Genomic DNA, 12,817 nt, shown 5'->3' on the forward strand with positions numbered 1-12,817 from the left:
TATATAAAGTGCAGCACCAGGCAATCCATGGCTCTCTCAAATTATCTTAATACATGATCTCTATCTGGTTGTCTTTATTGCTGTTGCTTGTTCAGAATATAATGCTAACTATGAGCTCTTTAAGGGCTAAATTGCTACATGTTGCAACCTTTATTTTTAGGGGTGGTTTTTTTTTGGTGGCTACAGCTTTTAGTTCAGAAAAAATGAATCATAGCAAAACTTTAGTTAGCCTTTAGTTTGTATTTCTCCCCTTCTGGGATTATTATTCACAAGCTGAGAATTTTGTACGTGGCCTTATATCAAAGATTCAGATTTTAAGTTTCATTCCTCCCCTTCCTTAGCTTTGCTTCTTGTTCAGGATATGTTTTTTCCCCCAGTAAAGATGATGTGAATAGCCAAGACAGTCTTGATCAACATATAATTTGATTTATGCAGCTAGCCAATGAGTATCTGTGAAAGGAGGAGCTTACTCTTGAAATGACTCTCAAAAGGAAAGAATTATAAAAACAGAAACAAATGTACTGAGATACATCCACAGATTCTCTTGGTTGTCTGAAGCTTCCAGACTGAAAGGAGATTTTCCAGTTGTGTTTGTCTCCATTTTTCCTGCTCTGCTCTGCCCTTCCTTTCATTTCTACTTTTTTAACACTGAGAATCTCAAGCCAACAACTATTGGGTAATTTGAATAAAACTGGATCCATGAAAGAGATTTTTCTACCCACAGCTCCTACAATGGATTGTACCACAAATATATCTCAATACGTTCACAGGATGGAAGAAACAGAACTACTAAGAAAATATTTTAATAGCACCGAAGACTATCTTCTTTTTCTATATGGACCAAAAAGCAGCCACCTGTCCTTGCCTATGACTTGGATTTATGCTCTGATCTTCATAGTTGGTGTATCTGGCAACCTTTTAGTGTGTCTGGTGATTCTCAAGCACAGGAATTTGAAAGCACCCACTAATTACTATCTCTTTAGCCTTGCAATTTCAGACCTGCTGGTATTACTCTGTGGGATGCCTTTGGAAGTTTATGAAATGTGGAACAACTACCCTTTCTTATTCGGATTAGTAGGCTGCTACTTTAAAACAGCTTTTTTTGAGACTGCATGCTTTGCTTCTATCATGATTGTCACCATGGTTAGCACAGAGAGATATATGGCAGTTCTTCACCCCTTTCAAGCCAGGCTGAAAAATACCCAGCAGCGAGCTCTGAGGATCATCCTTATCCTATGGCTTCTTTCAGTCCTCTTCTCTCTTCCCAATACCAGCGTCCATGGCATTGTGTTACAGTATTTTCCAAATCACACAGAAGTCCCTGGTTCTGCAATTTGTGCTGTGGTCAAGTCCTTGTGGATCTACAACTGGATCGTCCAGTTAACTTCTCTCTTGTTTTATGTGCTTCCAATGAGTGTCATCAGTGTGCTCTACTGCCTGATGGGGCTGAAAGTGAGTTCTCAACTAAACTACCGTATGTTCTGTTTTTCTCTACTTTATTTAATATTTAATACTCACCTCATTTGACATTGTTACAACCTTTACTTCATGTATCTTTTCAGTTTTGCCATTTGTATGGAAATGCATAATGGTTAAGGACATATCACCATATAGAAGTGAATTGCTCATAAAAAAAGCCCGTTTCACATTATTAAAGAAACCAGCTGTCAACACTATTTGTAACATAATTTCAGCTGAATTTAATTTTAACACCTTTACCATGATATCATTTTATCCAAAGTTCTACTTTCTTTATTACTGTGTAAGATCAACTAGTCAGATTTCTGGGTTTAAAAGTTAGTATTTAATCCCCGCAAGCACACACACAGATAGACACACAGACACACAGACACACACACACGAACACACTATTCCAATTTTTTTTCATAGGACTTTTTAAGGAATAATGTCTATATGTACAATTCCAGAATTAATGTATGTGCTCCTAATTAAAATCAGAATTAAACCTGTTCATAAAAGCCCTGCATTATTGTCCATTATTGTCCAGTATATATAATAGCACAACCATAAACAGAGATAACAGAACAGAATAACACTGCTTAAACAGGTGGGGAAAAAATGCAAGGGACGTGGTGGCTCAGTGGGTTAGGACACTGAGCTTGTCGATCAGAAGGTTGGCAGTTTGGCAGGTCGAATCCCGAGTGCTGCGTAACAGAGTGAGCGCCTGTTACTCGTCCCAGCTTCTGCCAACCTACCAGTTCGAAAGCACGTAAAAATGCAAGTAGAAAAATAGGGACCGCTACGGTGGGAAGGTAACAGCGTTCCGTGCGCCTTTGGTGTCTAGTCATGCCAGCCACATGACCACGGAGATGTCCTCAGACAAGCACTGGCTCTTCGGCTTTGAAACGGAGATGAGCACCGGCCCCTAGAGTCGGAAACGACTAGCACGCATGTGTGGGGGAACCTTTACCTTTACCTTTATTCTGGATAATAAAGTTTCTAAGCCTCTGACAACATAAGGATAATATATTAAGCTCAAACAAATGCCTGCTTTTTATGTTTTGTTAATTGCCACAGAATGCATTGTTATTCTCTTGTTTAACTAGTTGGAAAAAAATGGCAGATAAGTTTACTCTTTGGCCAATATAGTTTTAGAACTGCATCTAGACGCTTAGCAGAGAAAATGATTTAAGCAGCATTGTGATTACTTGGTCTCTGAGAAATGAAACTTAAGTTCACTTGATATTTTTTAAAAAGCAAATTAAAGGTCACTGGTTTTTCAAGAAAAAAAATAAGGGAAATTCACTTGGAGCAAACAAATCATATTATAGCATTTTTCCAGCATGTGACTGGTGTGAATAGTAGAATCAGATTTCTCTTTCAAGAAAACTACAGAGTAATACCACAATTAGCTGGAGCGCAGGATGTAGCCCTTCAGACTGGGAATTGCCCATTTTTCTTCTACTTGTTCTCTTCCCAAGATTTTTCTTCATTTCTTTAGATCCCAAGCAAGAAAATGTGAAACATTTACCTAAGGGACTTCTCTAAATGTGTTTGTGAGGGGAAAAAAGGGGGGGGGACTCCTCAGAATTTTGGAGTTATTTCAGTAAAATCTGATTCTGCACAATGACATATAGTAAAACCTTGAGAAAAATACACCAGAAGAAATAGTGGTTTTTTATCTATTGCACTGTTATCCTCAGTTGCATTTGCTCAAACCACTCCAGTTCTATTATGTGATCTATTCTTACAATGCTACAAGGGGGATAATTTTACCTAAGTAACTTTGCTTTATTTACCAAAGTAGGTAAGATGGATATTTACTTATCTTCAACAGATTGCATTGATCAACAACTTTAGAGAAAGTAGTTACAATATGAGCAAATCTGATGGAAAAATTAATTAATTGATTGAATTGATTTTCAGTTTACCTTTTTTTACTTTTCTTCCTATTAGTTGGGAAGAGACAGATGCTTGGAAGCAAAAGAAATGCGGATGAATGTTAAACTATCATGTAGAAAGTCTATCACAAAGATGCTGTGTGAGTACCAAAATGGTGTTTTTGTATTATTCACTTATTATTAAGCAGGTTAAGTCTAGACTCTAGAATAATATATTTTAGACCATTAGATGTCATCTATATAGGCATCTGGGTCCAGTTTGTTATTCATTATGGAAGATTTCAGAAAGGAAGGAAAGAAGAATGGATGTAGCAATGTTTAGAGTATCAGTTATCTGAGAAGTCATTGTTCTAATTCCAGATAAAAGATTCTGTTCTGGAGAACTGCTTTATTGAGCAGAAGGACAAATATACGATACGTACTTCTGTCAATAAATTTTGTTTCATTGGGGCCAGAAAAACTGTGCTGCAATCTTATTTCTCCTTCTAAGAAGACTTGCCTTGGTTAGGAGGGGGGAAGAGACAGTTCAAGAAAGGAGGAAAGTTTGCAACAAATTCTTTCTATTTCTCTTTCACTGCCCTTAATCTGGATAACAAAATACAACAATTTTATCTATATTTAATATAAAAAGGGACACGGTGGCTCAGTGGGTTAGGATGCTGAGCTTGTCGATCAGAAGGTCAGCAGTTTGGCGGGTCGAATCCTGAGTGCCACGTAACAGAGTGAGCACCTGTTACTCGTTCCAGCTTCTGCCAACCTAGCAGTTCGAAAGCACGTAAAAATGCAAGTAGAAAAATAGGGACCACCACGGTGGGAAGGTAACAGCATTCCGTGCGCCTTTGGGGTGTAGTCATGCTGGCCACATGACCACGGAGACGTCCTTGGACAAGCGCTGTCTCTTTGGCTTTGAAACGGAGATGAGCACCAGCCTCTAGAGTTGGAAATGACTAGCATGCATGTGCGGGGGAACCTTTACCTTTACCTAATATAAAAAGATGTAGTAAATAAATTCCCAGAGCTCACCCAGGTTTTGATGAGTTGGGAAGACATCTGAATTGTTTATATCCTTGAGGTTTAGTACATCAAACCAAGAAATTATACACTTTACTCTGCTCTCATTCTCTCTCTGTCAGTTGTCCTAGTAATCGTTTTTGGGGTATGTTGGGCCCCATTCCACATAGATCGTCTTTTCTACAGCTTTGTTGCAACCTGGACAGAACCTCTTGCAAATATTTTCAACATAATCCATGTGATTTCAGGTAATATTTCAGCTTGGATATATTATTGACCCTAAATATTTTCTCAGACTGAACAGGAAATAGAACTCTGCAATTTTAAGATGTGTAGACCCCAAATAAATTAAGCTTATCCAGCCCATAAGGAAGAAAGTTCAATGAATGTTACCTGTTCTTCTTTCCAATAAAAGTACAAGAAGAAATTAAATAATTTAAAATGTGCTGTTCTTTAGAACATCCACAGTCAGAAGCTTAAACTGCCCTACTTTGACCTAACAACACAGCTAGCTCCATCATAAGTAAATATATTAGAAAGAAAAGGGGTTATTTTTTTATTCTACTATCGATCCTTCATAGCCTGACATATAGTAAAATTAAATTTGAATAAATTGATAATTGAATTTGAAAACACATCATTCAAGAAGCAAGTGGCAGCTATTGCCAGGAAGAATCATTCAGTGTTCCAATTACACTCCTGTCTGGACTGTAAGGCCTTTGAGAGAATTATTCATGCTGGGGTCATCTTGTTTACAGTAAAAGTAAAGTCCAAATTAAAAATATTTCATTCTTAAGAATTGTTTAATTTAAAGTGGTTTAGTTGTAATAGATGGTTATAGATTCAAAATAGTTTTCAAGAGTATTTACAAAAGATACTATTTTTCTAGAATCAGCTAAATTAGACATATTACGTCGAGAAAAATGTTTCTCATTTCTTTCCTGTTACCTTTATTAATTTCATTGCAGAGATGTTAACATAGGAAATAGATTGTTTTGTTATCTAATTTTACCTTCCAAAAGACAGAAGCAGATGAAAAATGTGAGGTTCTTTCCTGTTGGCTTTTTTGAATTAGCTGTTTTAGATTCTAAAAGTTTAGTTCCTAAAGAAGTAACCTTGTAAATAATTTTAATGTCCTCCTCTAGTGCAGGGTAGGCAACCTTGGCTCTTTTATGACTCAAGGACTTCAACTCCCAGAATTCCTGAGCCAGCATGTCTCAGCTTGGAAACCTCTCTCATTCCCCTCAGCATGGCTGGCTCAGGATTTCTCGGAGTTGAAGTCCACGAGTCATAAAAAAGAGCCAAGATTGCCTACTCCTAAAGCCAATAGAGGGAGCTTTTTTTGCAAAAAAAAGAGGTGCCAGAACACCGTTCTGAGCGTTCTATGAGAAGAAAAGCCTGAATCTATTATTTTCTTCCATTCAATTCTTAGAGACTGCCTGGAGAAGTCCCTGCAGTTTTCTTGACATGGTTTTTCAGAAGTGGTTTGCCATTAGCTACTTTCTAGGCCTGAAAGAGAGTGATTGATCCAATGTTACCCAGCTGATTTTGTGCCTAAAGTGGGACTAGAACTCAAGGTCTCCCAGTTTCTAGCCTGGTATCTTAACCGTGACACCAAACTGGCTCTCTAATCCCTTTTTCTATTCTTATTTCTTTCCCACTTGTTAAATGTTACACTGGCATTTGTTAATCCAACCAGAATAGAGCTGAAAGGGACCTTGAATATCTTCTAGTCCAACCCATGCTCAAGCAGGAGACCCTATACCATTTCAGACAGGTGGCTGTCCAGTCTTTTCTTAAAAGCCTCGAGTGATGAAGCCCCTACAACTTCTGAAGGCAAGCTGTTCCTCAGGTTAATTGTTCTCACTGTTAGGAAGTTTATCCTTAATTCCAGGTTGGTTCTCTCTTTGATTAGTTTCCATCCATTGTTTCTTGTCTTGCCTTCTGGTGCTTTGGAAAATAGGTTGACTCTCTCTTCTTTGTGGCAGCCCCTCAAATATTGGAACACTGCTATCATGCCATCCCTACCAGTTTAGTATCATCTGCAAATGTGATGAGTTCTCCTCCTATTCCCTCATCGAAGTCATTTATGAAAATATTGAAGAGTACTGTGCCTAAGACAGAAACTTATAGGACCCCACTCCTTACTTTCCTACATGTAGATGTAGTACCATTAAGGACTTATTGATTATGGTTTGTCAACCATACTGTTATTATTTATGTTGTTATTATTATGATGTTGTTAGCCATAGTTAAGGTAAAGGTAAAGGTTCCCCCGCACATGCATGCTAGTCGTTTCCAACTCTAGGGGCCGGTGCTCATCTCCGTTTCAAAGCCGAAGAGCCAGCGCTTGTCCAAGGACATCTCTGTGGTTATGTGGCCAGCATGACTAGACACCAAAGGTGCATGGAACGCTGTTACCTTCCCACCGTAGTGGTCCCTATTTTTCTACTTGCATTTTTACGTGCTTTTGAACTGCTAGGTTGGCAGAAGCTGGGACGAGTAACAGATGCTCACTCTGCTACACGGCACTCGGGATTCGACCTGCCAAATTGCCGACCTTCTGATTGACATCTGATCGATAGCCATAGTTACCTTACTGTTATTCTTTATAAAGTAGAGACAATTATCCTAAGGAAATCTCAACTGTGATGATGTAATTCAGCACTGTAACACAGTTTTTTGCAGACAAATTTTAATCTTTATAAACCATTATTAAAACATGTAATCCTTCCCCTAATATCAATGAAAACAATTGCAACAAGCAAATGTTAGTAAGTTGCAGAATTTTCCTGGGCCTCAGAATTAATGTGCCACAAGGTACAATAAGGTGTACAGCCATTTTTCTCATCCGGCGTACTTGAAGTCATTCATATATGCTGCTGATGTACTGCAGGCTAGCTATTGTCCTTTTTTCTCCAGAAGCACCTGCCGGGCTAACAATAAGGTGCAGATGCAGGCTCCTGTAGTTTGGGAGGGTCTTCTATCATCCTCTAAGTAAAGCAAGGTAAAGAAGAAGCTAAACATTTCTTCTGGATTTTTTTTTTATATTTAAAACAGTGTTCAGTGCATTTTTTGTTCAGCCACCTAGACAGGGTACACTGGCTGCCTGCCGGAGACAAGAAGGAAGGAAACAAAGAGTGCAAGTACTTATGCAGAGTGAAAGCCTAGCTTTTGTTGTATTTTGGGATAATTTGGATGAAAATTGGTCTAAATTTATGCTGAAGTTGTGTGTTGTTTTTTTTTTAAAATGAGAATTTGCAGAAGTGCTATCATGCTAGATACTAGATACTAGAGTCAGCACTTTTGCTATTAAATATATGTAAAGCCATTACAGTTGTTAGTGGACTATCTTGTGTGTGTGTGTGTGTGTGTGTGTATAAATGTGTGTGTGTAGATAGATAGATAGATAGATAGATAGATAGATAGATAGATAGATAGATAGATAGATAAAAGGTAAAGGTAAAGGTTCCCCCACACATGCATGCTAGTCGTTTCCGACTCTAGGGACCGGTGCTCATCTCCGTTTCAAACCCAAAGAGCCAGAGCTTGTCCAAGGACGTCTACGTGGTCATGTGGCCGGCATGACTAGACGCCAAAGGTGCACAGAACGCTGTTACCTTCCCACCATAGTGGTCCCTATTTTTCTACTTGCATTTTTACGTGCTTTCGAACTGCTAGGTTGGCAGAAGCTGGGACGAGTAACAGGCGCTCACTCTGCTACGCGGCACTCGGGATTCGACCTGCCAAATTGCCGACCTTCTGATCAACAAGCTCAGCGTCCTAACCCACTGAGCCCCCGCGTCCCTATAAGATGGATAGATAGATATATGTATATTAATACACAAAATGTTCTACTTAAGCATTTATTAGGCAAGCAGGGAATTTCATTAGTAATTACCAGAAGAATCTTTAAATTTTTGCTCATTATAGAGGTTTAGAAATAAATATAAAATTCAAATACTTTGAGGAGCTTTAGAATGTGGGGAAAGATGCCTTGCATCAGCAGGACCATACAAAATATATTAATAATGTAATATATACTCATAAAACATCTCCTGGTTGGCAGTGGACCTGTGAAATAGGGTAAAATCATAAGAAGGAAATGAGAATGTAAGCAGAGACCCTCGTAGACAAAGGTAGGAAGCTAAGTATAACAGAAAGCAAATGCTGGACTCTCCAAAGCTGTAGACAACTGATGAGGTTTATTATCCCAATACAGTAGTGGCCAAAATTGTGGAAACCTTCTGGGAAAAGTTTACAGTAACTTAACCTTTAGTTAAGTTTCCACCAATTTTATTATAATTTCTTTATAACTGTAGCCTTGTTCACTTAATACTACTATTTTACATTGTTTTCTGGGCAACCAGTCAACTCTTTGCACCATTACTTTAATTTTATTATGTTTTACAAGCTCACTAAATGAAATGGGGGGGAAAACCCCAACCAACTTGATAGCGATCACATAACACACTGACAAATGTCCCCCTCTCAGCTTCCATACATGACATCAATAACTGAATCCTACTGTGATCTGATTGGCTCATTGCCAAAACAAGATGACACCTGATTGGCTCTCTAAACACTCATGCTCATTGGCTATGATCAGATGAAGGAAAGCTGCCTGATATCAACCTAAGCAAGTGGTGCTTCCTTTTTCTGGTTATTTGGCTATAACTTTTCATAGAGTACAGTACAGATAATTGAACAAATTATATTGCATTACATTCTTGATTAAATTATCTTTCCATTGATAATTTTTTTGGTACTACTATGGTACTACTGCAAAAAAAAGTGGTGTTATTAGCCATCAAACCTCAAAAATACACTTTTCCCTAAAGGTTTCCACAATTTTGGCCACTACTGTATTTAGGGACAGAGGCTGAAAACAAAAACATGCTCTTGCACCCTCAGCAGTCCAAACCAAGAACTCACAGTAATACTCAAAGTAAAATATCTAAGCATGGAAATAATGGATCTTGGCAAATTGTTTACCTGCTCTCTCATCAACAGTCTCAACAACCTCTCCAACCTCAAGGGTTATAGGAAACTCCTTACTTGTACAATAGTCTATAGTTCTTTCCAGATTGGAGAACCTCTCTTTCCTTTGTCTGGGTAATAAATCATATCAAGGTCAGGTAGCACAAAATGGTGGGGAAGTATATTTGTTCATATGCCTTATGTCTAGTTTTTTGTTGGTCTCTAGCATCAGTACTCCCACCACTTTCTTCTCCAACCTACCCCAGCCAGGTCCTTCTTCAGAGCGGCCTTTAACCTCAACAGGCACTCAGTTCGCAAGCACTCATACTGTGTCCCGTGGCTTATTAATAATAAAGCTAGGCTTTCTCTTCACCACACTGAGAATCATCCTAGTTTTTCCCTATCTAGGCATCTCTAGTGTATAGCCTTCCACTCACAGAAGTCTGGGCAACAGCCATAATATTAGGAAATTGGGTATTTGAAATCCGTGTGACTCATATAATTATAGAATGTAAGGATTAGAATTTACATTAAATACAAACTAGTCCGTGTTCCTGACTAATGTGGAATCCAAAAACTGCAGCATCTAACTTCTGTATAAACATTTCCAGCAAAGCGTCTATGGAGATTTTCAATCATCCAGCTCCCAAAGGTGCTTTTCAAAAGGCAAGTGGACTCTCTTGATGTTTTTTTTCCCTTGCAAAACATTTCACTTTGCATCCAAGACGTTTCTACAGTTCTGAAAAATTGAAGAAGCTGAAGAAGCTTCTTGGATGAGAATTGAAACATTTTCAAAGAAAAAAAAACCCTAGAAAGTTCACTTGCCTTTTGAAAAGCACCTTTGGAATTTCCAAAAAAATCCATCACCTTTCCAAACCAACTGATTTATTATTGAATAGCACCTTGTCATTAGGAACTTGTTCCTGTTATTCCTTGGAAATCTACTTTCCAGTAATTTAATTTCATGTCTTGCCTTCTTGAATAACTGGCAACAATTCTGCCCCTTCTTCTACATGACATCAATTCAGATGCTTGAAGTCAACTGTCATGCTTCCCTGTAATTTCACATCAACCTACCCAGCATTTGATAATAGTAATAATAATAATAATAATAATAATAATAATAATAATAATAATAATAATAATAATAATAATGATGATGATGATGATGATGATGAAGAAGAAGAAGAAGAAGAAGAAGAAGAAGAAGAAGAAGAAGAAGAAGAAGAAGAAGAAGAAGAAGAAGAAGAAGAAGAAGAAGAAGAAGAAGTTGGAAGGGACCTTGGAGGTCATCTAGTCCAAGCCCCTGCTCAGGCAGGAAACCCTATACCATTTCAGACAGGTGGCTGGCCAGTCTCTTCTTAAAAACCTCCAGTGTTGGAGCATTCACCACTTCTGGAGGCAGGTTGTTCCACTGGTTAATTGTTCTAACTGTCAGGAAGTTTCTCCTTAGTTCTAGGTTGCTTCTCTCCTTGACTAGTTTCCATCCGTTGCTTCTTGTCTTGCCTTCAGGTGCTTTGGAGAATAGCTTGACTCCCTCTTCTTTGTGGCATCCCCTGAGATATTAGAACACTGCTATCATGTCCCCCCTCATCCTTCTCTTCGTTAAACTACACATACCCAATTCCAGCAGCCGTTCCCTATTTCTCATTGCTCCTTTTAAGTTTCTCTTCCTAGGTCCCTTATAACCTTGACTCCTTTCCTCGTGGTAGGCTATAGTTTGTCAGCATTAGTATTGTCTGTGGAGATTTTCAGTCATCCAGGTCCAACTGGACTTTCTTTGTTTTTCCTTGATGGAGAAGTTTTGCTTCTCATCCAAGAATCTTCAGTTGCCTTTTGAAAAAGCACCTTTGAGAGAGTATCAGTTTCATTTCTAACATGAGGCAGTAAGACTTGACGCAGTATTCTAGATGCAATCAGACAAATGCAGAATGCAGATGACTGATTATTTTTCTTGATCTACACTTTGTTGATGCAGCCTTTGTTGTGTAGCAGCTGCATCATACTCACATTCAAGTTGTGATTCATCAAGACTCCCAGATCTTTTTGTATGTGCTCCTTCCTAGTATAGTTCAACTCCTGGTTTCTCTTTCCCCACTTTTTTGAAGATAGGATCAGCATTTGCTACTCCCCAATACTGTGTCACTATCTCTGTTGTCTCTGTTCTCAAAATCAGTGAAGGGGTCCAACAAAACATTGCAACAAAACACCTTGCAAATACAACCATTAAATGTTTCTATCCTTCCATTTTCTTTCACCCTTTGAGAACCCTTTTCACCAAAATTGGGACTATCCCATATGAGAATAAATCTGCCAGTTAAAAGTGGGGAGGAAAAAAAGAAAAACAAAATCTGTAGATGGGCAAGCATCTGGTAAAAAGAGATAGCTCCTATACAAGTTCTTTACAGAACCTATCTGTGCAGCAGTATGCAGTGGTTTATAGATCCTATATTCCAAAATGGAAATTTCCAGTTGTCATGTAGTACTTTAGCCTAAATTAAATATTATCATGTTGTTATAATGATTTTGTGAATGGTTGCAGTGTCTCCCAACCTTGACAACTTCCAAGCGTGTGGATGTCAATTCCCAGAATTCTTATCTATGGCCCTACTAGCTATAGAATTGTGGGATTCTACACATATGGCAATTGCAGCTGGGAGCACTTCTTGTTAAAATTTTGATCTCAGAGAAGAGTTAATATAGTTGAAGTAACATTTTTGAATCAGCAGAAACTATGTTTTAGAAAGATATGGTAACATATAGCTAATCATGTGTCTGTCAACTAGTTAAACTGAGATAAGTATCCTAAAACATTTATATTTTTCTATTTTTCTCTCCCTGCTATTTTTTCAAGTTGCTGTTGATTTTACCTGTTGTTTTCATCTCTCTCTCATTCTCTCACTCATTAACTCTCCTGTAGGTGTTTTCTTCTATTTGAGTTCTGCTGTGAATCCCATAATCTATCATGTGCTCTCCCGGCGTTTTAGGATGGCTTTTCTAAGTGTCATCTTTCCTCTGCACAAATATTGGCACCATAGACATCCTACAAGTCATCCCAAATCCCGGCAAATTATTTTCATATTGGGGGAACACAACAAAGCAGGATATGCTGAAGAGTGAAGCCACCCAAGTATGCATCAATCTTCCTTCTGAGTTCTCACCTGTCTAATAGCCCATGACAATAGTATCCGTGAAAGAGTCTCTTCTTGTGAGATGGGCAGCCATATGCATGTGATAAATAAACAAATTAAATGTCCTGTCAAACAGTTACTGATCCATAAGGACCAAATAGAAACAATGCTTTTGACACTAAGAGATTCCAAGTATAATTCATTGTTGAAATAAACTCCAAATGGTATGCAAGATAAAATATGATGCAATATTAGTAAATTATTTTCATACAATGATTATCCATTTTCAATCCAATGGATTAAAAATAAACCAGAAGCTTAAAACTGCTTTGA

General features: G+C 38.1%; 1 protein-coding gene across 1 annotated transcript; it reads left to right on the forward strand.

Annotated features, from left to right (window-relative positions):
- Positions 1-732: 732 nt before the first annotated feature.
- NMUR2 (neuromedin U receptor 2) lies at positions 733-12,473 on the forward strand (the record flags this gene model as incomplete). The annotated part of the gene is made up of 4 exons (XM_083351101.1): positions 733-1,452; positions 3,418-3,502; positions 4,496-4,621; positions 12,274-12,473. The coding sequence occupies 4 exons, from the start codon at positions 733-735 to the stop codon at positions 12,471-12,473; spliced, it is 1,131 nt and encodes a 376-aa protein (XP_083207227.1).
- Positions 12,474-12,817: the final 344 nt, after the last annotated feature.

Source organism: Vipera ursinii, assembly GCF_947247035.1.
Source record: "Vipera ursinii genome assembly, chromosome: 2".
NCBI classification, from domain to species: domain Eukaryota; kingdom Metazoa; phylum Chordata; class Lepidosauria; order Squamata; family Viperidae; genus Vipera; species Vipera ursinii.